Source organism: Taudactylus pleione, unplaced genomic scaffold (genome assembly GCF_031769625.1).
Source record: "Taudactylus pleione unplaced genomic scaffold, aTauple2 ptg000418l, whole genome shotgun sequence".
Classification (NCBI taxonomy): Eukaryota; Metazoa; Chordata; class Amphibia; order Anura; family Myobatrachidae; genus Taudactylus; species Taudactylus pleione.
The window spans coordinates 382,723-409,272 of NW_028284820.1; the positions used below are offsets into that span (position 1 = coordinate 382,723).

Consider the following 26,550-nt stretch of genomic DNA (forward strand, 5'->3'; position numbering starts at 1 on the left):
CACAAACTGTGCTGTGTAATGTAACACAAACTGTGCTGTGTAATCTAACACAAACTGTGCTGTGTAATCTAACATAAGATGTGCTGTGTAATCTAACACAAACTGTGCTGTGTAATCTAACATAAACTGTGCTGTGTAATGTAACACAAGCTGTGCTGAGTAATCTAACATAAATTGTGCTGTGTAATGTAACACAAGCTGTGCTGTGTAATCTAACACAAACTGTGCTGTGTAATCTAACATAAACTGTGCTGTGTAATCTAACACAAACTGTGATGTGTAATCTAACACAAACTGTGCTGTGTAATCTAACATAAACTGTGCTGTGTAATGTAACACAAACTGTGCTGTGTAATCTAACATAAACTGTGCTGTGTAATCTAACATAAACTGTGCTGTGTAATCTAACACAAGATGTACTGTGTAATCTAACATAAACTGTGCTGTGTAATCTAACACAAACTGTGCTGTGTAATGTAACACAAGATGTACTGTGTAATCTAACATAAACTGTGCTGTGTAATCTAACACAAACTGTGCTGTGTAATGTAACACAAACTGTGCTGTGTAATCTAACACAAACTGTGATGTGTAATCTAACATAAACTGTGCTGTGTAATCTAACACAAACTGTGCTGTGTAATCTAACACAAGATGTGCTGTGTAATCTAACACAAGATGTGCTGTGTAATCTAACATAAACTGTGCTGTGTAATGTAACACAAGATGTGCTGTGTAATGTAACACAAGATGTGCTGTGTAATCTAACATAAATTGTGCTGTGTAATCTAACATAAACTGTGCTGTGTAATCTAACACAAACTGTGCTGTGTAATCTAACACAAGATGTGCTGTGTAATCTAACACAATCTGTGCTGTGTAATGTAACACAAGATGTACTGTGTAATCTAACAGAATCTGTGCTGTGTAATCTAACACAAACTGTGCTGTGTAATGTAACACAAGATGTGCTGTGTAATCTAACAAACTGTGATGTGTAAATTAACACAAACTGTGCTGTGTAATCTAACACAATCAGTGCTGTGTAATCTAACACAAGATGTGCTGTGTAATCTAACAAACTGTGATGTGTAAACTAACACAAACTGTGCTGTGTAATCTAACACAAACTGTGCTGTGTAATCTAACATAAACTGTGCTGTGTAATCTAACATAAACTGTGCTGTGTAATCTAACACAAGATGTGCTGTGTAATCTAACACAAGGTGTGCTTTGTAATCTAACAAACTGTGATGTGTAAACTAACACAAACTGTGCTGTGTAATCTAACACAAACTGTGCTGTGTAATCTAACATAAACTGTACTGTGTAATCTAACACAAGGTGTGCTGTGTAATCTAACACAAGGTGTGCTGTGTTATTAACACAAACTGTGCTGTGTAATCTAACACAAACTGCTGTGTAATCTAACATAAACTGTGATGTGTAATCTAACACAAACTGTGCTGTGTAATCTAACACAAACTGTGCTGTGTAATCTAACATAAACTGTACTGTGTAATCTAACACAAGGTGTGCTGTGTAATCTAACACAAGGTGTGCTGTGTTATTAACACAAACTGTGCTGTGTAATCTAACACAAACTGCTGTGTAATCTAACATAAACTGTGCTGTGTAATCTAACATAAACTGTGATGTGTAATCTAACATAAACTGTGCTGTGTAATCTAACACAAGGTGTGCTGTGTAATCTAACATAAACTGTGATGTGCAATCTAACACAAACTGTGCTGTGTAATCTAACACAAACTGTGCTGTGTAATCTAACACAAACTGCTGTGTAATCTAACATAAACTGTGCTGTGTAATCTAACACAAACTGTGCTGTGTAATCTAACACAAACTGTGCTGTGTAATCTAACATAAACTGTGCTGTGTAATCTAACACAAGGTGTGCTGTGTAATCTAACATAAACTGTGATGTGCAATCTAACACAAACTGTGCTGTGTAATCTAACACAAACTGTGCTGTGTAATCTAACACAAACTGCTGTGTAATCTAACATAAACTGTGCTGTGTAATCTAACACAAACTGTGCTGTGTAATCTAACACAAACTGTGCTGTGTAATCTAACATAAACTGTGCTGTGTAATCTAACAGAAACTGTGCTGTGTAATCTAACACAAACTGTGCTGTGTAATGTAACACAAGATGTGCTGTGTAATCTAACATAAATTGTGCTGTGTAATCTAACACAAGATGTGCTGTGTAATCTAACAAACTGTGATGTGTAAACTAACAGAAACTGTGCTGTGTAATCTAACACAATCAGTGCTGTGTAATCTAACACAAGATGTGCTGTGTAATCTAACAAACTGTGATGTGTAAACTAACAGAAACTGTGCTGTGTAATCTAACACAATCAGTGCTGTGTAATCTAACACAAGATGTGCTGTGTAATCTAACAAACTGTGATGTGTAAACTAACACAAACTGTGCTGTGTAATCTAACACAAACTGTGCTGTGTAATCTAACATAAACTGTGCTGTGTAATCTAACACAAGGTGTGCTGTGTAATCTAACAAACTGTGATGTGTAAACTAACACAAACTGTGCTGTGTAATCTAACACAAACTGTGCTGTGTAATCTAACATAAACTGTACTGTGTAATCTAACACAAGGTGTGCTGTGTAATCTAACACAAGGTGTGCTGTGTTATTAACACAAACTGTGCTGTGTAATCTAACACAAACTGCTGTGTAATCTAACATAAACTGTGCTGTGTAATCTAACATAAACTGTGATGTGTAATCTAACATAAACTGTGCTGTGTAATCTAACACAAGGTGTGCTGTGTAATCTAACATAAACTGTGATGTGCAATCTAACACAAACTGTGCTGTGTAATCTAACACAAACTGCTGTGTAATCTAACATAAACTGTGCTGTGTAATCTAACACAAACTGTGCTGTGTAATCTAACACAAACTGTGCTGTGTAATCTAACATAAACTGTGCTGTGTAATCTAACACAAGGTGTGCTGTGTAATCTAACATAAACTGTGATGTGCAATCTAACACAAACTGTGCTGTGTAATCTAACACAAACTGTGCTGTGTAATCTAACACAAACTGTGCTGTGTAATCTAACATAAACTGTGCTGTGTAATCTAACATAAACTGTGATGTGTAATCTAACACAAACTGTGCTGTGTAATCTAACACAAACTGTGCTGTGGAATCTAACACAAGGTGTGCTGTATAATCTAACACAAGGTGTGCTGTGTTATTAACATAAACTGTGCTGTGTAATGTAACACAAACTGTGCTGTGTAATCTAACATAAACTGTGCTATGTAATCTAACACAAACTGTGCTGTGTAATCTAACACAAACTGTGCTGTGTAATCTAACACAAGGTGTGCTGTGTAATCTAACATAAACTGTGATGTGCAATCTAACACAAACTGTGCTGTGTAATCTAACATAAACTGTGCTGTGGAATCTAACACAAGGTGTGCTGTGTAATCTAACACAAGGTGTGCTGTGTTATTAACATAAACTGTGCTGTGTAATGTAACACAAACTGTGCTGTGTAATCTAACATAAACTGTGCTATGTAATCTAACACAAACTGTGCTGTGTAATCTAACACAAACTGTGCTGTGTAATCTAACACAAGGTGTGCTGTGTAATCTAACACAAACTGTGCTGTGTAATCTAACACAAACTGTGCTGTGTAATCTAACACAAGGTGTGCTGTGTAATCTAACACAAACTGTGCTGTGTAATCTAACACAAGGTGTGCTGTGTAATCTAACACAAGCTGTACTGGGGCAGAGTCGTCCTGGGTTACAATGATTCAGCATATTACAGACTTGTTCTGGATTAGGTGAATTTGCTGTTCCTTGTCTGACCCTGATGTGAAAGTCTGGGGGAAGTTTAACCATTGTCATGTTCTTTATTTCCATGATACAGGTGAAATAAATCATCTTCTTATATTCTGCTTTCCACCTTGCCGAACAAAATTTCCCTGCAAGGTCAATGCTGATATGCCCATATACATGTTATGCTCAATGAATGACTCTATTAATAATGACTTTATTATATCTTGTTTTATTACATAATCCTGGTGAAATTAGGTGCTTCACTCCATGTTAACCTCACTTCATGTCAGTTCAGCTAAATTCATGCAAAAAATAAACTTGTTATTTGAAGAGCAAAATGAAAGTTTAAACTCAATTTATATTGAAGTCTGTACGGTAACGTCAGCACGTTCCAACACGGGTATATTTACTAAGCAGTCATTTTTCAAGGGAGAAAGGGTTTATCGTTGTTTTAAGACATTGACTAAGGGGCCTATTGATCATTACATATTTGCAGCATATTCCCTGGAATCAACCGGTTTTAGGGGGATATCTGCAAATAAGTATCCCCCAGATATTTTATGGAGGGATTGCATCAGATTCTTTGAGATATCTGCTGTGATTCCTCTATTTCCAAAAGCAGTCGCAACCCCCCTAGGTTTCTATAGGGAATGCAACGCTATCTGATTTACCAAACTCCAGATTGCTCCACATTCCAGACTTACATTGTGCCGCTGTAGCCTATAAACTGCACTTCTCAAAGTTTACCGGGAGAGGTTTACACCTGAGAAATCACAATTTCTCGCACGGTCCCGTCATTATTGGTGGTGACCACGTCCACATAAGATTTTGGGGTCTATTTACTAAGCAGTGTTAGGAGACAGAGTGAAAAGTGATAAGGTGCCAGCCAATCAGCTCCTAACTGTCATCTCACATGCTGTGTTTGAAAAATGACAGTTGGGAGCTGATTGGCTGGCACCTTATCACTTTTCACTCTGTCTCCTAACACTGCTTAGTAAATAGACCCCATTTATCAGGGATGACAGTTTTAGGGCAATTTAAAAAACTGCAATGCGGTAGTCTTATGGCAGTTTTTGAAGGATGGCATCATGTCCCCTTCTGTCTGCCACTCCCATTTAGATTGATCACATGCATAGCGCCCTTTTTTAACGTCAGATGCACAAAAATTTGCGATTGAAACAAAAAAAAACAGCTCTTCCTTTGCGGTGTGAGGACTTATGCGGGGAGCACTGGGAAGCCTTTATTTTATTGTTTATTTTTTACATATTTAATGTATAATTAGTGTTTTCATTTACTATGACTGTCTGATTGCATTTTTGTGCCAACAGCCTAATATGAAATATTATTTTAACCATTGCTCAATGTATTTTGAAACTGTAAAATTTTGGAGGATACTACTTGTTCAGTTTATATGGAATTGTATAATACTACCCGATGGTTTGCATACAACTCCGATCTTTGAAGATCTGCACATTCACATGTACAGTACCCGGACCCTGCAGCCTGATAGGCTGCGGCCATTTGGGTGGCGGTGTCAGGCAGTATTGGCCCCTGTGCGTGATGATGCCAGCGGGTGCGTCCTTTTAGCTTTGTGAACCCACCGGCCATCCTGAGTAACCTCAGCGTTACTCAGATGACCGATGGTCACGCAAAGTGATCCGATAGCAGAAGCATGCAGGGGGTTCCTATTTACAGAAGGCGCCCCCTGCAGGATTAGCATATTTTAACATGCTAATAGCGTACAACTCTGAATCAGGCCCCATATGAAGGCACATTGGGACGGGTCCTGAGGCGCACGTACTGCCGATGTTGGACGCAGTGGAGCGATGTTTGGGCACTGCTCATGGGTCTAAGTCGCACTGTGCGTGCATCCCGATTGTATTTTTGTTTTTTTTATAAACTTTTTTTATTAAGCGAATCACAACATAAAGATACAGACAGATTTCCAAAGCATTAAAGCTTAAAATATACTTATGATGAAAAAAACTGTATCAAGTCACACGACTATATACAGTGATTCAGTTTTAAATGTAAAAAAGAAATGACAGAAAACTAGAAAATATCTATCAGCAACGGTGCGGCCAACCGTCAAGGAATAGGAGAAATAGTAAAAAATAAAAATCAGTAGACAAAAAAAAGGGGGTTCGGGGGGGAAGTGGGGTGGACTCTAGTTAAAACAAAGGAATCCCTCAAACTAAACATAATAAAGAAAGGCATCCCGATTGTTAGCTCAGAGTCGCAGCACTGACTCGGATGTCTGAATTGTATTAGAAAGTTATCGGGCGTTCCAGAGCGATGGCGATTCAGACGCACGTAGATGCTGCGTCTTATGGGAGTATTTGTGTCGCTGTAAGCGGTTGCATATAAGGACACTTCATCGCCAGATTAACAATGGGGCGGATGGAGCTACAGCTCCAGGCCTTCACATAAAAATAGGCCCATTGTCATGACAACATGATGTTGACTGGCCGTCTGCTCTCCACACGGTCAGCTATAAATCATAAGTAGTAAAATTGAATTTCTTTTTACCTCACAAAATGAAGGATTTTTTTTCCTTTACATATTTAGGGAGACATTGGAGAGTATAGGGGGTGTACACGCCCACATGGCACTGGACACACCCACACAGCACTGGTCACGCCTCCTCTGCTTCTCATAATAGGCCCTTGGTCATTTTCAGCTCCAGGCCCATGTGGCCCTCAATCCGGTCCTGTTCATCGCTCACATTGTAAGCCATAGTCAGACGGGAAATATGCACCTAGCACGGGGCTGGTTCATGCGCCGATGATGTGACCGATGGTGGACTGCTAAGGACGCACCAAGCGGTATTTAAACGCCAGAAAGACGTTTAAAGTGGGAGTCACAGCACTTTCACACAACCACATGCACAGATTTACACCAGTGAAGGGTGGCAAAGAAAAAACAAAAAAAACGCAGACACGGACGCGGCTATGCCTATATCAGAGGCTCCTACCTTCCTTGCAGATATAATGATTGAGGTGAAAGTATTTGTACTCATATATAGTTATCTAACGGCGGTCTGTGTAAGGGAAGCGACGGCCGCCATGTCAGATTGTGCCTGTGGCGACAGAGAGGCTCAGCCACCCCGCCCCTGCGGAATTATGGAGAGAAACTGTTCTCACCTAGAAAGATCACTATTGGCTGATGGGGAGACATTCAGGACACTGGTACAACTGTATGTATCAAACACAATCCTATCTGGCCAGGTCTAATCATGTCCAGGCTGTCTCTCTATAATGCTGGCTGTGAGATGAGACATTACTGAGGGTGAGGGAGGTGTGTGTCCATTTGTATTTATCCAGAAGCTTCGGAAAAATCAGCTTAAGATTATGAATATTTCATGGCCACAGATGTCTGTTATATAAACTGGTGCATATTAGATATGGGAAAATGAGATTCACACTCCAGGGGCAATTCGGCTGCAGCCACTGCTCTATTATAATGGTCTCAGGCTGGTGTCACACCAGTAATTTGATCGCTTCCTTCCAGCCAATCAAGGGAGCACTAAGAACCCATCGTCACGTATTACAGTCACCGGGAAACGCAGCGCTCTTGTGACAGGGAAACGCAGTTGTCAATGTAAGTATCTGATCTCTGCGTTTTATTTTTGGTTGCAGAATTGGAGCAACAGAACGACACAGTGACACCAGCCTGATGAAATACCAGCATGGGCTCCAAATGGGAGACTTCTCCTGCTAAGTACAACAGATATGGAGGTAAAGAAACTTGGGCTGTGATATCAATTTCATTCACAGGGCAAAACAGAAACGGCTGCATCAGATACGTATATCATGATCTCACCCCAATTAACACATCCTGCCACGTTCTCTGTGGAAACTGAGCATGTTATTTATTCACGTGGTTGCTGCTTTCATCCACTGTGTGAATGGTCGCGCCATGAATAAACATGGCTATTCCTTATGAACATGGCAGGCTACGTACTTGCGAATGTGAGAACCCCCCCGTGTTCATGTGTCTGCACGTGGAAGTGTCCTGCCCACTGTTTTGTCACCTGCAGCCATCGCTGTAGTATCTGGACTTGCGCTCACCCCGGCATCCCACCTCCATCTGCACGCTACGATCGAGCAAGGAAGTTGGTCGATGGAACAGTTCTGTGGTCACTCACTGCATAGAAAAACGTCCTTTTTTTTTACAGAAAGTGTGGATTCTCGATGGACGGATAAATCTGTGTGCACTAGTGATCTACTTTCATGTGCACAAGCCCGATCCAAGCACGCACTGTCTACGTTTTCTTTGGGGCATGCGCCAAATGCTAACATTCGCAAGATACGTTCACTGGCCTCAAACTCACAATCAGGCCCATTGTCTCTCCCCTTATGGATGTATGAAATAAGAGAGTTATGGTAAAACTTACCTTCGTGAACTCTCTTTCTTCGAAGTCCATAGGGTCCACAGGGAGACATTGGGGTGTAGGTGGAAACTGGAGAACTGGACACCAACAGTAAAACTTTTCAATCCCAGGATGCTCCAGTCCTTCCTCCTATACCCCGCCCACAGCCTGAGGACACTTCAGTTTTTTTTATAAGCCACAGGCACGAAAATGATAGGAGAGAAGGAAGACTGGTACACTGAGGAATCACACTCTCACACAGAGAAGGAACCCATAGAAGTTAGGAGCATCAGGGCGGTGCCCTGTGGACCCTATGGACTTTGAAGAAAGAGTTAACGAAGGTAAGCTTACCATAACTCTCTTTTTCTTCTTCAGGGTCCATAGGGCTCCACAGGGACACATTGGGGATGTCCTAAAACAGTTGTTCCAGGGCGGGAATGCTCTTGAGCTGATAGGATGCTTCCTTCGGACGTAGGGTTCTCCTGAGAGGTAAATGTATTAAAGGCATAAAACCTATGCTTGCTTGTTTAAACGGCTTCCGTCAGGCAGGCGTTATAGGGCATTGCCTCTAAATACTTCTGGACACCAAAATGGCGTTTTTTCCCCGCAGGCTTTACGCTTGTTGAATAATTAAAGCCCGGATTTGCATAATTTTTTTTGTGGTAGTATTTTAAATAGGGCACTCTTCTTTTATTGTTTGTTACTTATGTATTGTCTTAAGTTTTATTACTGTATTGTAAATTGTCATTCCATGTGAGCTCATGGCATGCAGCAAACCGGATCTAAATTCTGGGTATACAGCTGTATGCTTGGCCAATAAAGATGATTCTGATTCTAAGAAAGGTGTGGACAGAAGACCACGTAGCCACCTTGCATAGCTGTTCAGCTGAGGTGCCACGCCAGGCTGCCCACGAGGGACCGACAGATCGAGTAGAATGAGCAGAGACTGTAGTCGGCACAGGAAGGCCAGTTTGCGTGTAAGCCTGTGAGATAGTTATGCGAATCCATCTGGCCAGAGTCTGTTTGTTAGCTGGCCATCTTTTCTGGAATCCATATAGGGCAAAGAGGGAGTCCGATTTCCTAATGGAAGTAGTACGGTCCACGTAGATCTTCAGAGCACGGACCACATCCAAAGAGGCCTCACCTGCTGAGACGTCTGGTGAATTAAAAACCAGAACCACAATCTCCTCATTCAGGTGGAAGCGAAGAACCACCGTGGGAAGGAAGCCTGGGCATGTTCGAAGAACAGCCCTGTCTTGATAAAATATTAAAAGGGGGAGAAACCGGAAAGCGACCCTAAATCTGATACTCTATGGGCAGACGCTATAGCCAGAAGAAACAGGGTCTTCACAGTGAGCCATTTGACATCCACTGATTCCAGGGGTTCGAATGGAGGTTCCTGAAGTCCCATGACAAATTCCATGGAGCCATAGGAGGGACAAAGGGAGGTTGTATATGTAGAACACCTTGCATGAAGCTGTGAACATCCGGTATAGGAGCAATTCTGCACTGAAATCAGACAGACAAAGCAGAGATCTGCACTTTGAGAGATGCTAGGCGGAGGCCTAGATCTAGTCCAGCCTGTAGAAAGGCAAGAATACGAGAAGCTTTAAAGTCTTGAGGGTCATAGCTTCTTGGAGCACACCCTTGGAAATAGGTATGCCATATTCTATGATAAATCCTGGCTGAGACCGGTTTAAGTGCTCTGAGCATGGTCTGGACCACAGAGCTGGAGAAACCCTTAGCCGGTAAGAGGGATGTCTCAAAAGCCACGCTGTTAAAGACAGATGTGCCAGGACTGGATGTAGAGATGGACCCTGAGACAATAGGTCTATTCATAGAGGAAGTTGAAGAGGAACATCTATGGAGAGCCTTCGAAGATCGGAGTACCAATGACATCTGGGCCAAGCCGGAGCTATTAATAGGACTGTGCCCCCCTCCTGTCTGAACTTCAGAAGTACTTGAGGAAGCAGGGATATTCTAGGGAAGTTCCATTTTACCATGAAGGAGTCTATGAAAGCCGTGTCGGGGTCCTTTGTACTAGCTCCATAAACTGGAAGTTTGTTGTTGTGTCTTGAGGCCATGAGATCCACTTCTGGAAGACCTCATTTGTCCAGCAGAAGCTGAAAGACTTCTGGATGTAGAAACCATTCTCCTGCATGCAAGTCGTGACGGCTGAGAAAATCCGCTTCCCAATTGAGAATCCCTGGGATGAACATTGCGGAGATGGCTGGGAGATTGTGTTCGGCCCATGTGAGAATGCAGGACACTTCTGTCATTGCTGACTGACTTCGAGTGCCCCCTTGGTGATTGAAGTAGGCTACAGCCGTGGCGTTGTCGGACTGTACTTGTACTGCCCCTTTTTTAAGAATGTTCTGAGCCAGAATGAGAGCTCTATAGGTGGCTCAAAGTTCCAGTATATTGATTGGTAGCACTGCCTCGACTGGGGACCATCGGCCCTGGAAGGAGTGCTGGCTGGTTACTGTGACCCACCCTCAGAGAATTGCGTCTGTGGTGAGGAGAGCCCAGTCCGGTATCCAAAAGGGACGACTCTTGTTCAAATTGGAAGTCTGTAGCCACTAGGCTAGGGTAGGCCTGCACTGAAACTTTGCGATTGTGGAGCAGTCTGCGTAGCTTGTGCTGCAGTGAAATGTTGTCCAATGTTCGGAAGATACTCTTAACTCGAGAGTCCAGGAGGGCTCCCAAATGTACCATCCTTGGAGAAGGTGTCAGGGAAGACTTTTTCCAGTTGATCAGCCAACCGTGCATTTGTAGAAAGGCAATGGTTACCTGCAGATGGCAGTGAAGACTCTCTGGGATGCTGGCCAACAGCAAGAGATGGGCGCAGTCTGATGCCATGATCTTGGTAAAGACCCGAGGGGCCGTTGAAAGGCCAAATGCGGAGCCTGAAATTGGTAATGTTGCTGCAGTGTAACAAACCTGAGATATTGTTGATAAGAAAGCGCTATAGGTACATGTAGGTAAGCTTCCTGAATGTCTAGAGATACCATAAAATCTCCAGGCTCCATAGCTAGGATAATAGAACGGACGGTTTCCATACGAAACCTGGGCACCCTGATAAACTTGTTCAGAGACTTGAGGATAGGCCGCTGAGACCCATTGGGTTTCTGAGCTAAGAAAAGGGTAGAATAGCCCTTGCCCTATTGTGAGGAGGGGACCCGAATTATTACTTCTGAATTCGGTAGGGACTGAATAGCTTTTTGGAGCAGCAGGGTCCTGGTTGATTCCGATTGAGGTCCTCTGCAAAAGAACTGTTGGGGTGGGGGGGTTGCCTCAGGAAGGAGAGGGAGTATCTGTGGGAGACCACTTCTCTTACCCAGGCATCTGACGTGGTTTGATGCCAAACTTGGGCGAATTGAAGAAGTCGGCCTCGCAGGGAGAGGCCTGTCCCGTCAGGCTTGTCCTCAGACTTGGCAGGTGGACGTCTAGTAGCCCAGGCTTGTTTGGCCCTAGGCTTGGAGGCTTTGGCTAGGGTCTGCTGCCGTGGAAAGGACTGACCCTTGGCTTTGCCCTGAGGGCGAAAGGATGGCATCCGTGGCTTTGTATTATATGCAGAGGGCAGGAACGCCATCTTCTGGACCAAATAGGACGTCTCCTGCATAAGGCAGAGACTATAGAGCCCCTCCTGCAAATGGCTATCTGTGGCTGCTCATAAAATACTATATTGCCGGTGACCGGAACTGTCACATATATTAAAAGAAACATCTAACATCTTGTGTTTTATTTCTGGATACATAGTGCACTTTTTAGGAAGTACTGAGCTGGCTAAATAAATCATTTCCGTTTTTTCCTGCAAATGATTGTTGGTGGCTGCACATTAGATACCATATTGCGGATAGCCGGAGGCTGTTAAAATACTGTGGACATTTGTGTCCTTTATTTGGATATACAGTGCACCTTGTTGAAAGGACCTGATTCAGACCCGTTCTCTATCGGCGTACAATCGCTGGATGCATATGCAAATTTCTAAAAGTGACACCACGGGAAGCGACCGCTTGCCAAGGCATAAGCACGCCCACCATGTCTTAGCGAGCGGCCACTTTGTGTATGCGTACGCCCAATCGCACAGGCAGAGCCGCCCACCAGCAACACGTCATCTCCAGGAAGTGTATTAAACCATTGGTACATCGAGAACCATCGGATGTGAACGCAGTGCTTGAGGTAGCTTTACCCTACAGCAAGCATTGCGAGGAAATCAGTGTACAAAAAAGGCTGTTGACGTGTACTATGACGCTGCCTGTTACTTATGCACACCTCTAAAACGGCGTTGAAACACTCAGGCACGCCTGCGTTCGCATCTCCAACCCCCCGTTATTAGTGTCCTGCCCCTGTTACCACCCACAAACTGCCTCTCCTGTCACTCATTACCCTGGGCTGCCTTTGCTGGGCGAGCGAGGGGGATGCGATCGCAGTGTGTAGTTCGCGCACGCGCAGAACGAAGCGTGCGCATGCGCGTGTGCAGAACATCAGAGCGCTTGCGAACGCACAGTGCGAGTGGCTCTGAATCAGGCCCTGAATTCCATATCTTCTGAACTATATTACAATAACAGGATACTATTAGAAACTAAAGTGATACATTCTTTCAGAGATGGGAAATAAATAAATGCCATCCCTTTCAAGTCAGTTTAGAGCATTTAAATTGTGCTGTGAGATTTAACAATTAACTCTGGAATAAGTAGTTTTTTTTTCTGTGTCTTTAACATATATTAACCTCTTGGTAGAAAAACGGCTTGATGTGCTATGTGATTATATGTTTTATTGTATTTTTGGATATGTGAGTTTATGGCAATTCATTGTTTTATATACAGTATGCTAATTAAATGTGTTTAAAAACTACAAAATTTGTGACAGCACCTTGAACTGCTTGTTGTGCTTTTTTTCCACAGTGTTATATGACTATCATAGCAACCACAGTCTTACGTACCTCCCATGCGCTATTTGGGCACTATCCAGCTGCCGCACCCACGGGCAACAGTGTCCAGCATCATCCACACTGTTTCAGGAGAGGCAGGGCCTGCTCAGCAGCTCCCGTAGTGCTGTGACGAAAACAAAGGCATGACGCGCAGTCACGTCCCCAAAACGAGAGCACCAGGGGGGTGTTGCCTCACACATCATGAGGCCATGCCCAATTTCCGGGGCGTGCTCAAAAGTCCAAACCCTATCCTCCCCATTGTTGAGGGGTTTGGTCTTATGGCACATTATGTAGCGAACAGAGAGGCTTTGGGACTCCCCTCTGAGCTTTGTTTGACATCCTCCCCCTTTAGCCATCACATGACATGCTAATAGTCTGTGTAGCAGACAGACTTTGGGCCTGATTCAGCGGCCACTCGTTCGCTCCAAGCGATGTTTGCCCAACTGCGCATGCGTACGGATCGTTATACGCATGCGCAAACCAGTCAGTGCGGCCGAAATTCATGTGCTCACAAAATAGCGAATGCCTGATAATTTGAGTGACAGAAAGAGGCGTATGTGGGTGGTAACAGGGGAAGGTGCTTGAAAACGGGGAGTGGAGATCCGATCGCAGGCGTGCTTGAAGGTCAAAACGGGCGTTTTATGGGTGTGCATAATTAAAACAGCAGCGTCATTGGCCACGTCACTGGGTTATTTTATAGCCAGAACTGCTCGCAAAATTGTGGTAGCAAAAACCAACCACAAGAATAGCGAGCAGTTCATACCCTGGTATGTATTCGATTAATCAAATAAATAGCGGACATGATGTAGGATGCGAGCGGCCAGGGGCGTAGTTTCCCAAAAAACGACCGCAAGTTTTGTTCGCTCGTTCAGACCGAGAGGCGTGAACAGACCGCAAAGAGCGAACGGTTCATTTGAATAGCCACCCCTTTTTTCGGAACGAACGACCGCAAATAGCGACCGGCTCTGAATCAGGCCCTTTGTGTATATCTGGCAGCCATGCTTGTCTGCCTTCCAATGAGATTTTGAAAAGGAGATAATAGCAGGAAAACAGCTACAAAAATACCCCTGAGATACAGGCTTAAAATGTCCCTAGCTATGCAATTGCTGCTTTAACCTGCGTAAATGCTGATTTATGTATTATTGTGAAGTACACGTAAAAAAAAAAAAAAGTTGTACCTACTTGTCTGAAGACAGATCCAGAGGTGCTGTTATCAAATGAGTATGTAAGAAACGATTAACCCTTTGGGCTCGATTCAATTGAACGCAAATTAAATAGCGTCCGAAGGGAGCTCTCAGAGCTATTCAATTCACAGCGCTGTTAGGTCAGAGAATGCCGGTTCTCCCGATCCTTAAACAGGGTGTTTAGTCGTGAGAACGGGCATTCTCCGAATAAACTGCCCGGCGCGATGCTGATTTCTGCTCGCACCCCTGGAAGTGGGCGAGAAGAAATCCTTCACAGCGTGCTGAATTGAATAGCTTCGGGAGCTCCTTCCCAGCGCTATATAATTCGCTTTCAATTGAATTGAGCCCTTTGTGTGCAAAACAGAACAACGGTCTATAGGCAATGCACATATAGGGGTAATTAAATCAAACTTTCTAAAGAAGACAAATGACGGCGTAGCCTAAAGAAGCCAATCAGCATCTAGCTATCATTTATCAAGTACTTTCTATGAAATGATAGCTACAAGCTGATTGGCTGATATGGGCAACTTCTTCACCTGTGTGCAGAAGGTTTGATTCAAATACACAACAGTCCTAGAGCTTTGCTTTTGGATTAGAGCGGAGCAATATATATAATAGGTGGCATGGTAATGGTTAATATAAATACAGTGCGCACCGCGTCTATTCCTACCGCCACGCCGCTGATACAACAGGGGTAGCTGTCCTAAGTCAAATATGGAGTAAAGACTAGTAATGCATCATTATTTACCCCATATTTGCCTCGGTGCAGAGCCCAAAGATTGAACCTATCACCTTGTTATCACTCGAGGGCTATGACTGTAAAACAAGTGGGTGTAGATCTCCTTTCGGGATAATAAAAAGACATCTTCATCTCTTCTCTGTACATTAAATTCCAGTAATACACACAAGCACAAGCATTCTCTATTGTGAATAAGCGCTTTTAATAGTCCACAAAACTAAAAAAATATTCTCTTAATATCCCCATAGATTTTGAAGAAAACTAAAGCTACGATCCTACCGCTCTCTGTACTCTTGTAAAGAGCATAGATGCTTTCTTTTTGTAGTGCATAAAAAACTCTGTACAACATTTACAGCAAGTAAAGTATTCTCTTCTCCACGGCGGTTCCAAACGCCCCTTCGCTTTCGAATTGTTTTAAATCCTCCAGTTAAATCTCTGTCCGCAGTCCCTAGTCTCCAAAGGAAGCCCGATCTGGAGAGCCGCTCCTCACATGCCCACCTGTCCGGTCCAAAACCCGGAGCCCCTTCCAGCGTCCAGCACCGTTCGTGTATAGTCTCAGATGACCACACTGAATAAAGCACAGATTGGTTATAAATATGGCAGACCACCGTCCATGTGTACGGGCAAAGTAACTGATATCTTACTCCCAGCGTCAGTAGGTTGCCAGTAAGCCCATGGGAACTCTCGTCATCTAAACAATACTTAACACAGAATGCTGTGTCCGTTTACTTGAATGTAATTTTCGGTTCTCACGGACTCCCGCGTAATGTTTGAAAATGGGTTGTATGTAGAACAGGTCTTGTCTCCATAGAGCCTCACCATGACACTAGCAACTGAGCGCTCGATGTGAAGGGATTATCACAACGAATGTTGTGTTTCTATTTTATTCCCAAAAACAAAACGAAAGTCCGGCCAGATGAGTTGTCTCTGTAATGGCGGAAGTGTCCCCAATGGCTCAGAGCTGGTCTTAGTGTGTGCTGGGACCTCGCCGAAATATGGCAGGTGAAGGGTTGTCAACATGAATGAATGAATCAATAAATTAAGAGTTTGGTAATATTGCCCTGTTTGTGTGGATGGAGAGAATCCTGTCAGGAAAATTAGTCCACAGTGCTCCGTCTCTTAGCTCCTTAGAAGACTTTTAACGAGTACTAGATCCGCAAAGTCGCCAGGGGAGGTTCGGAAACACATAACATCTAATTTCAGATGCTGGTCATGCGGTAAAGTCCATGTTACAACATGGCCGCCGCTTCTGCCCAGTCACTCCACATGTGACCTGATCATTCTCTATTTTCATATAAATCAATCACACTTTAAGTAGAGTCATTCTAATTACATTTTGGAGTTACGGTGACGAGGATTTTGCTATGATTGAAAAAAAAATATATATTTTTTTTTAAATTTCCATTTAGATCTTCACCGTAAGACAGTAATCAGGTTTAACGACTGGTGCTCAGCTCGGTCAGCAGAGAAGGGGAGGAAGTACACGGCATGAGGATGAGGGTTCGGACGCCATCAGGTCAGATCATGTCATAGTGTCTCCTGGTACATGCAGGAGATCGCACCTTTATTTATAAGGTCGGAGGAACCTGGACACCTTGGCGCGCAGAAGTCTGATGAACGATTTGGGGAACATTTCTCTGGACTCCTGGGCGGTGTACTTGAAATAGTTTTGTGGATGTGCAAGTACATCAAACAGGGCCTTTATCAGCTTCTTGTCCTGGGAAAAGATAAAGGATAATATTAACGTGCGGTTACGGGAAACGTTGGAGTGAGCAAGGACACAGACAATGTTCCCTTCAGGAACGCAGATGGTAATAAAGGATTACACTTAGTTTGTGGTTTGGTGCCATTGATGTGCTGGTGTTATACAGTGTAACCATGGCAACGACAATATCAGAAGCTGGAAGCTTCTTCCTTCTCCGCCAGGTCCTTACTGCTGGGATTTCACCATCATCATCACAACTGGAGATTTGACACGGACTCATGAGCTGTCTGTACTGTAACAATATGAGGTCGCACTCACGGCTAATACTACTCATCTTTAACTCAAACATTTGTAAATCAGGTTTAGACACAACTCCTTGTGCGGGAGGGTTGCACCAGGCACCCACAGACCCCTTTACTAATGGTCTTCCCCGAATTAACCTCTGATCTTGCCCAACTCCCATGAAAAAGAGAAACGCGTGAATTACTGCCTGTGGCCCCTCTGCGTAAAGGATAAATGATGTGTTTTCTGGCTGTATGTACATATAGAATACAAGAATAATACATATGGAGAATACCTTTAGTATTTCCTGGTGATTTTCTGAAGCGTATAATCTCCCGTCTCTGACGATATCCTCAATTAGCTCCTGGTAATCTTCTGCAGGGTCACATAGAGTAAAGCAGTACACAATTAGTACAGTGCAGAGGGTGAGCACATGTTTCCCGCTCATGTGATTATTGGGCATTATATAAGCAGTGTATGTGACAGCCCCTGAGGGTGTACACATGGGGTTTACATGTTACCGCCATGAGGTAGGAAAGAGCCTCATCACATGAGGCAGAGGTGGGTAGGGCTTTATCACCATCTACAGTAACACTAAAAACCGCTAAGATTGCTATCCAAACTACTACTAGCATAAGTCCTTATCCCCCTAGAATTACTCATCATTTTTAGACACTGGCGAAAGAGACGTGCATGGTGATTGCCACAGGGATGGAGGTACACAGATGGAGGTACTGAGATGGAGGTACAGAAGATGGAGGTACAGAGACGGAGGAACTGAGACGGAGGAAATGAGAGGGAGTACTGAGATGGAGGCACAGAGATGGAGGTACAGAGATGGAGTACTGAGATAGAGGTACTGAGATGGAGGTACTGAGATGGAGTACTGAGATAGAGGTACAGAGATGGAGGTACAGAAGATGGAGGTACAGAGATGGAGGGACTGAGACAGAGGAACTGAGACGGAGTAACTGAGACGGAGTAACTGAGACGGAGGAACTGAGATGGAGGTACTGAGATGGAGTACTGAGATGGAGGTACAGAAATGGAGTACTGAGATGGAGGTACTGAGATGGAGGTACTGAGATAGAGGTACTGAGATGGAGGTACAGAAGATGGAGGTACAGAAGATGGAGGGACTGAGACGGAGGAACTGAGATGGAGGCACAGAGATGGAGGTACTGAGATGGAGGTACTGAGATGGAGGTACAGAAGATGGAGGGACTGAGAAGGAGGAACTGAGATGGAGGCACAGAGACGGAGTACTGAGACGGAGTACAGAGATGGAGGTACAGAGATGGAGGTACAGAGATGGAGGGACTGAGATGGAGGTACAGAAGATGGAGGTACAGAAGATGGAGGTACAGAAGATGGAGGAACTGAGACGGAGGAACTGAGACGGATGCACAGAGTGGAGGTACTGAAATGGAGGTACTGAGATGGAGGTACAGAAGATGGAGTACTGAGATGGAGGTACTGAGATGGAGGTACTGAGATGGAGGTACAGAAGATGGAGGGACTGAGAAGGAGGAACTGAGACGGAGGCACAGAGACGGAGTACTGAGACGGAGTACTGAGATGGAGGTACAGAGATGGAGGTACAGAGATGGAGGGACTGAGATGGAGGTACAGAAGATGGAGGTACAGAAGATGGAGGTACAGAAGATGGAGGAACTGAGACGGAGGAACTGAGACGGATGCACAGAGTGGAGGTACTGAGATGGAGGTACTGAGACGGAGGAACTGAGATGGAGGCACAGAGATGGAGTACTGAGATGGAGTACAGAGATAAAGGTACTGAGATGGAGGTACAGAGATGGAGGTACAGAGAGAGATGGAGGTACTGAGAGAGATGGAGGTACTGAGATGGAGTATTGAGATGGAGGTACTGAGATGGAGGTACAGAGATGGAGGTACAGAGATGGAGGTACTGAGATGGAGGTACAGAGATGGAGGCACAGAGAGAGATGGAGGTACTGAGATGGAGGTACAGAGATGGAGGTACTGAGGCGGAGGTACTGAGATGGAGGCAGAATCCGCATTGCTCCCTGCCCTTAGCAGCAGGAGATACGCGATGATTTTTCTCACTGCTGAGAATGCAGAATGTGTTTTTCTATACATTTGTGTCTACTTCACTTTCCAATTAACAACACAAGATGAAAAGTCTATTGATTTTCCTCCCCATTGAAACTGCAGCGTTTCTATAGAACAATTCAATAGCACCTGAGTCTAATTTACTTTTCAAGGCGTAGACTCACAAAGCTCTTTCCTCCGCTGGATGTATTTGCAGAGCTTGTTATAGATAATTCACTGACTCATTAAACTGCTAAACAGCCCAACACTTCCAACATTTTCAGGTTTATGAACAATCTTATTCCTTAAAGGCCACTTACTAACTTCAGCTCACACCTACAGAAGTGTCCTCATAGTATACACAGCCCTTCTCGGTGCTCCCGGCCATGAGCGGCACAGCTTGCGCCGAGCGTCTTTTTCGCCCAAAATTTTTTCTGTCACTGTGACAAACACCTAGCCCCAATACGCTGTGCGGTACGAGCTGCCTGCTGCGAGTGAGGCACCAGGTCCCGTGTGTCTTGGCTGCGAGTGAGGCACCAGGTCCCGTGTGACTTGGCTGCGAGTGAGGCACCAGGTCCCGTGTGACTTGGCTGCGAGTGAGGCACCAGGCCCCATGTGACTTGGCTGCGAGTGAGGCACCAGGCCCCGTGTGACTTGGCTGCAAGTGAGGCACCAGGTCTCGTGTGACTTGGCTGCGAGTGAGGCACCAGGCCCCGTGTGACTTGACTGCGAGTGTGGCACCAGGCCCCGTGTGACTTGGCTGCGAGTGAGGCACCAGGTCTAGTGTGACTTGGCTGTGAGTGAGGCACCAGGTCCCGTGTGACTTGGCTGCGAGTGAGGCACCAGGTCCCGTGTGACTTGGCTGCGAGTGAGGCACCAGGCCCCGTGTGACTTGGCTGCGAGTGAGGCACCAGGTCTAGTGTGACTTGGCTGCAAGTGAGGCACCAGGCCCCATGTGACTTGACTGAGAGTGAGGCACTAGGCCCCGTGTGACTTGGCTGCGAGTGAGGCACCAGGCCCCGTGTGACTTGGCTTGCACCGAGCGTCTTTTTTTGCAATGGGATTCCATAAACCGCTTCATGAGACTGCACTGATTCATTTGATATGTGACACCTGTATATCTGTATACGAAGTGTTACAATGTAGCGGCCGCAGCTTTTTCCACGCCAAGTTCCTTCGTGCTTTGTATACAGACTCCGTCGCACACAGATATACATGTGTCATATATCACATGTATCAGTGCAGTCTCGTGATGCGCTATGTGGCATCTGATTCTGACTTAAGACGCATTTTCAAGCACAAAAATGCTTGGCGCATGAAGGGTCGCACGGGACCTGGTGGCTCACTTGTAACAGACTGGGGCTAGGTGTATGAAGAAACATCTGTACATCTAATGCACATTATAGAAAATATATATATATATATATACAGTCACTAAAGCATACTATCAGATTGTAGAAATAGGAATGGAGTCACCTTTTTACTGGCCCTGTTGGACTAGGATGAAGTATTATCCATAGGAAGCAATAAAACAGCGCCACCCAGTGTCAAAATTATTATGGTAAATGGAATGAGACGTGCACAGCATTGCCAGGAAATATGGGCAGTACAGGTAACATGGCGAGAATAGCAGGGAGCTTCAGAGATACCCCAGGGGTCTGGGGAGGAGCCACCTAACACACAGACTTCCATCTCCGCCTCCTGGCTGGATGGGGGATGGGCCTTGCTGTTCACTGCTGGACTTTTTTTTTTATGGCGCCTGTTTTTGTGGCAGCGCATGGATGAGCGTAGAAGACGGCATTAATGGCGAGAGGAGCAATTTTATGGCACTTATTGAGGTCACACAGGACATTCTATGGACAATGGAGACTGACTAATCCTGTGCACAATATTTAGATGTATTTAAATGAGCAGCATGGTTGGTGTAATGGTTAGCATAGGTTGGGTTTGATTCTCACTACGGCCCTATGTGGAGTTTGTATATTCTCCCTGTGCTTGCGTTGGAGATCTTCTGGGTGCTCCAGTTTCCTCCCACACTCCAAAAATATACTGTTAGGTTAATTGGCTCCTGACAAAAAAGTATTGTGTGTGTGTGCAGGGGCGCCGAGAGGGGGGGGGGGGGCGGGAGTACAGATTACCGGGGCCCGGGCTTCCTGAAGGGCCCGGTGGGGGCCCGGGGCCGGCGCCGCTCCCCCTCCCTGACAGCAGTAGCCACAGCAGTCTCCTATGCCTGTGGGGGGGGAGCGATCACACTTATCGCGCCCCCCCTGGATTTGAGCAGGGCTGAGGGGGCCCAGAGCGTCCCCCTCCCCAGCGCAAATCTTTTTTTCTTTTCGGGAAGGGGGCGTGGCCACGCCTCCCGCGATTAGGCCACGCCCCCTATTACCCGAGCCCGCAGCGGCTCTCAGCGGGCCTGTGTGTGTGTGTGTGTGGTGGGGAACATAGAGCATGATTCAGCAAGGATCGCACTTGCTTATATGCACGCAATTGGCTGATTGTACCGTACTGCGCATGCGTATGCATAGCGCTTGAGCGAACTGGCCCCTGTGATCGGGACTGCGATCGCAGTAACCACGCAGACCCATCGCACTGTGATTGACAGGAAGTGCCGTTTGTGGGTGCTGACCGGCGGGGGGGGGGGGGGGTACCGAATGCAGGCGTGCCGGTGTGTTTCAATGCTGTTGCAGGGGCGTGCATAAATTATCCACTGCGATACCTTACACAGCCTGAGGTCTCATAGGTGAAGTAATTCCTGAGTGAGGTCTGACCTGCCTTACCTGTGTGTATGGGTCCGATGTTACTCGATGTTACCGATTGTTTCGCTAAGTTGCCCTAGTATACGGATGTGAGTAAGGGGAAGTGGGCGTCCTTATGTTAGGCTGCGATCGCAATGCAAATGCAATTATTTACATATAACCACTGATATTAGCAACTGCGCTGTGTGCGTGTAAGCAGAATAGCGATCCTTGCTGAATTAGGCCCATAGATTGGAAGCTTCACTGGGGCAGGGACTACACTGGGGAATATGTGTGCGCTATATAACTAACAGGTTATTAATAAATTAAATAAATGAACTTCAACAGGTCATGAGTCTAGATTGCGCTTATTTAGACGTTGTCCTGTAGAGCAGAGGTTCCAAAACACCTCCATTACAGTCCAGGTTTTAAGAATATCCATTCTTGAGCCCGGATGGTTAAATAAAATTGACTGAGGTACTAATTAAGTCACCTGTGATCAAGCATGGATATCCTTAAAACATGGACTGTAAAGGCGGAGTCAGATTGTACTCATAAAGGGGCAGATATTATAAACTATCAATGGTAACTGAGGCACATTTCCAAGCACAATATTCACTGTAATATATTAACATAAAAGCAGCTTAATCTAATTGCTGGGGGTTACTCGATACTGTATAAACGTTCAATCTATCAGTATTTCTGGAGAAAAAAGGAAACTGTCTAATTAGTAGCGGTCACCTTCTTACCGTCGTATGTGACGTAAGGCACTTGGAAACCTTTGGCGCTGTTCCCCTCGTTAGATCGGAACTGTATCCAGAGTTTCTTAGAACGCGATGTGAAGGCGATCGGGCGCTCGTAGGTCTGACACGTCTCATACGTTGTCACAGAATTGGCCGAAGCTGAAGAAGAGATAAGATGGAAGCGGTTACTTGCTGATCCTATTCATAGTCATTGGATCAAGTCATTATTCAGCTGATACGTTTACATATATTCCAAGGCCATCCACATTCTCTATGTACCGTCAGCCGGGAGAGCTGCGGCCTCATCATCTTATACAGCTTCTGTCACCAAGGGGCCTATTCATCAACACTAAAATAACGTTTTTAAGGACATTTTCCTTAAATAATGTTATTTTGGTATTCATGTAGCCACTTAGCACAGGAGATATCACAGATATCTCCTTGCTAAGTTCCCCTGCGTTAATTTCCACACTCCCCATACATTAGTACATTAGTATGGGTACATTAGTACATTAGTATGGGGATGTGGAAATTGTGGTATTCATCAAATTCCGAAAATTATCAATTTTCGGAATTTGATGCAGTTACTATTTGCCACTGTGAGGTGGCGAATAGCAGGTAAAACTTACCTGTATCCGCGTGTGCAGGTCCCCCGACGAGTCCCTCCGGCGCTCTGCTCCGTCCTCAGGCTCCGGAGGCTGGTCTGTCATGTGTGCTCCCCAGCAGAGCACAAGAAAGTTTAGAAAAAGAAAAAAAAATTTTTTTTTTTTTTCTAATCTGTCATGTGGTCTGCTGGGAAACCACATGACAGACCAGCAGGACGGAGCCGGAGGCTGCTGCGCGGACAGGTAAGTCGGGGGGGGGGGGGAGGTGAGCTGAGAGGGGAGGGGGGTGTGGGGGGTTGGGGGGGTACACAAACTTACCGCATCTGTAGGCAGTGCTGCGCATGCGCTGGTTTTACAGATGTAACAGCGCATGCGCAGCACTGTTTCCAGATGCGATAAGGTAGTGTAGGCAGGGAAAAGTATCTATTTCCCGAAAAGCTGTCATCGCAAAAATGACAGCTTTTCGGAATAGATACTTATGGAGAGGTGGAATGATGAATTCCACCTATAATTAGCTAGAACTCCATGAGAGTTCTAAAGCTAATTATCTCCAGAGAATTTTTAAGTTTAATGAATAGGCCCCTATATCTGTTTTTAATCAATTACCTCTTAATTAACAATTCAGGGACAAATCATCTATCCTTTCTCTTAGGGGGTTGTATCCGACTGTTCCCATTATCACTCTCCCTCTCTTTTGGGTAAATAAATTAAAATATTTAGGTATCTGGATAACTAATTCCCCAAAGGACTATATAGTATTGAATGTGGAGCCCCTGTTTGTCTACTTAAAGGGCAAACTTCAGTCCTGGCACCGGCTCCCTCTTACCATTACTGCATACTTGCCGACATCTCGGCAGGGGAATCCGGGAGGGGGCTGGCAGGTCCGTCCAGCAGGGAGGATGGGGGCGGGTCAAAGAGGCGGAGCGGGGGCGTGCCGACGCGATCGTGTCATAGTGGCCCCGCCCCCCGCTTTATAATGCCAATATTACTGGCATTATAAGGCAGGGGGCGGGGCTACGATGACGCGATTCGCGCTGAATTGCGTCATCACCCCCCCGCACCGCCCACTTTTGCGGCTGGCGCAGGGGTTAGCGGGGAGCCGGCATCTATTCCGGGGGACTTGCCTAACTTTACACCATTGCAGGCCTTGCTTGCGGGTAGAATTATACAGAAAGGCCCTCCCCTGTTGATGCAAGCTATTAAGATATGGAAATTGGTATCTTATATTCTACAGTTTACGGGATTAGATCCAGACACTTCTCTATGTAGTTATCGTATATTACCTGAACTGGCCTCTTTACAGCTTGAGGTGACATGGGGTTCTAACGGTGTAACTACATTGGGTCATTTATATGACACTTCAATTCTTAAATCTTTTGCACAATTCCAAGAAGTTCATCATCTCCCTCAATCATATTTCTATAGATATTTACAATTACGGCATGCTCTCTCGGCTCAATTTTCAGATGGCCCTCCTCTAATTCAAATATCCCCATTGAAGTCATTCCTTTTATCTTTAGGTCCCCGGAAGACGCTTTCTTACTTATACTCCTATATATTGTCTTCTTATCATAAGGATAGTTTACCACATCTTAGATCAAAGTGGGAGAGAGATATTGGCCTTATAAGTGATACGGAATGGGATAATGCTCTAGAAGCTCCTCGTATTTCCACGACTTCTATAAGATTTCAACAGATTCAACCGTTTATTCTACACCGTACCTATTTAACTCCTGTTCGTTTGCTAAAATTTGGGGGGAGAGCATCTGACATATGCCCTAAGTGTAAAATTAGTAGCGGTACTTTCTGGCACCTTCTATGGGATTGTCCGGTGGTTAGCGCTTTTTGGAATAAGGTTCTGAGAGTTTTGTCCAATACAGGTATTGCTCCCACTTTAGCTACGCCATTGACGTGCTGTTTAGGCTCTATGGAAGATGAGGTAGTGGACAGATATCTTAAGCAATACATTGTCAATATGTGTACACTAGCTAAGGTATGTATGGCTCGGTCGTGGATGGCTCCTACAGGACCAGATTATAATGCTTGGCTGTCCTTGGTCCGTACCACTGTTGAACATGAAAAACATGTGTTTATTTGTCGCAAAGCTGAGAAGAAGTATGAACGTATCTGGAGCAGTTAGCTTAAATCCTGTTATGCCCGTGCAATGCCTAATGATTTATAGAAATAAAAGAAATCCTCTGGCGCCACCTATAGGTACTATAAACGTTCAAATAAAAATAGTGAAACAATATTATAAATAGTATAGGTTTAATCAATCAAATGGATGAATAAAAGCTAGCTAGTGCTGGTATAAAGACTCACTGACTTACAACATGTAACGAATAACAAAGAACAAAATAACACACAAACATATACTAAAAATATGGGATTCAGACACGCTATATAAGCGTATTACTCTGGTCCCCTTTTGGGATCAGTATTATCCAGAAAGTCTTCTTTGGTGGGGAATTATCCTTATCCTTGTCCAAGCAAGGAGCGATCAATTGAAAAGTTTGCCGGCAAACTAATGGGTACCTGATACACTGCAGTTGTACACACAGGTCCCCCTCCACTGTCATCAACGCGTTTCGCCTGTCATTAGGCTTCCTCAGGATGACCATCATAATAAGGATAATTCCCCACCAAAGAAGACTTTCTGGATAATACTGATCCCAAAAGGGGACCAGAGTAATACGCTTATATAGCGTGTCTGACTCCCATATTTTTAGTATATGTTTGTGTGTTTTTATATTCCATGTTATATTCCAAATACTGTTATTTAATTATGTATTTATGTGTATAATTGTGTGTATATGTGTGTGTATATATGTATATATAATTATATATATATATATATATATATTTTATTATTATTTATTTTGTTTGGTTATTTGTTAATGCATTTCTATAAACCAATAAAAATTTACTCAATTTAATAAACAATTCATATTTTCAGTGTTTTCTTCGCATGCAAAAAAAAAGTTGCAAAAAAGTAAATATATCATTAAAAAAAATTAAAAACCTGGGGCCCCATTTATCAACGATGCACAAACATAAAGGGCTATGTTGTCCTTTCTATATTTAACATACAGCGGCAATCTAAGATTACCGCTATTTTCACTGCAACGCTCTCGCCATCTTTGGATGACGAGAGCGATGCGGTCTCCATTGCCGGGTTAAACAGTCATGCGCAGACTGACTGTCGCGCATGTCAGAGTAGCACGTCGCTGGCTACAATACTGTAGTTCTACATATTTTTTAATATGATTTAAATATAATATATATATATATATATGTATATATATATATATATACACACACACACTA

At 44.4% G+C, this 26,550-nt stretch overlaps 1 protein-coding gene across 3 annotated transcripts in view; it reads right to left on the bottom strand.

The window, feature by feature from the left end:
• Window positions 1-15,267: 15,267 nt before the first annotated feature.
• Window positions 15,268-26,550, bottom strand: part of SCUBE2 (signal peptide, CUB domain and EGF like domain containing 2) — a 118,298-nt gene continuing 107,015 nt past the window's right edge. For all 3 annotated transcript variants that reach the window (XM_088447101.1, XM_088447100.1, XM_088447099.1), the window contains 3 exons: window positions 22,625-22,777; window positions 17,363-17,442; window positions 15,268-16,797 (listed from right to left, as the gene is read on the bottom strand). In XM_088447101.1, the coding sequence (XP_088303227.1) occupies window positions 16,645-16,797; window positions 17,363-17,442; window positions 22,625-22,777 (386 nt within the window). In that variant the 3' untranslated portion in view covers window positions 15,268-16,644. The remainder of the gene's footprint in view (window positions 16,798-17,362; window positions 17,443-22,624; window positions 22,778-26,550) is intronic.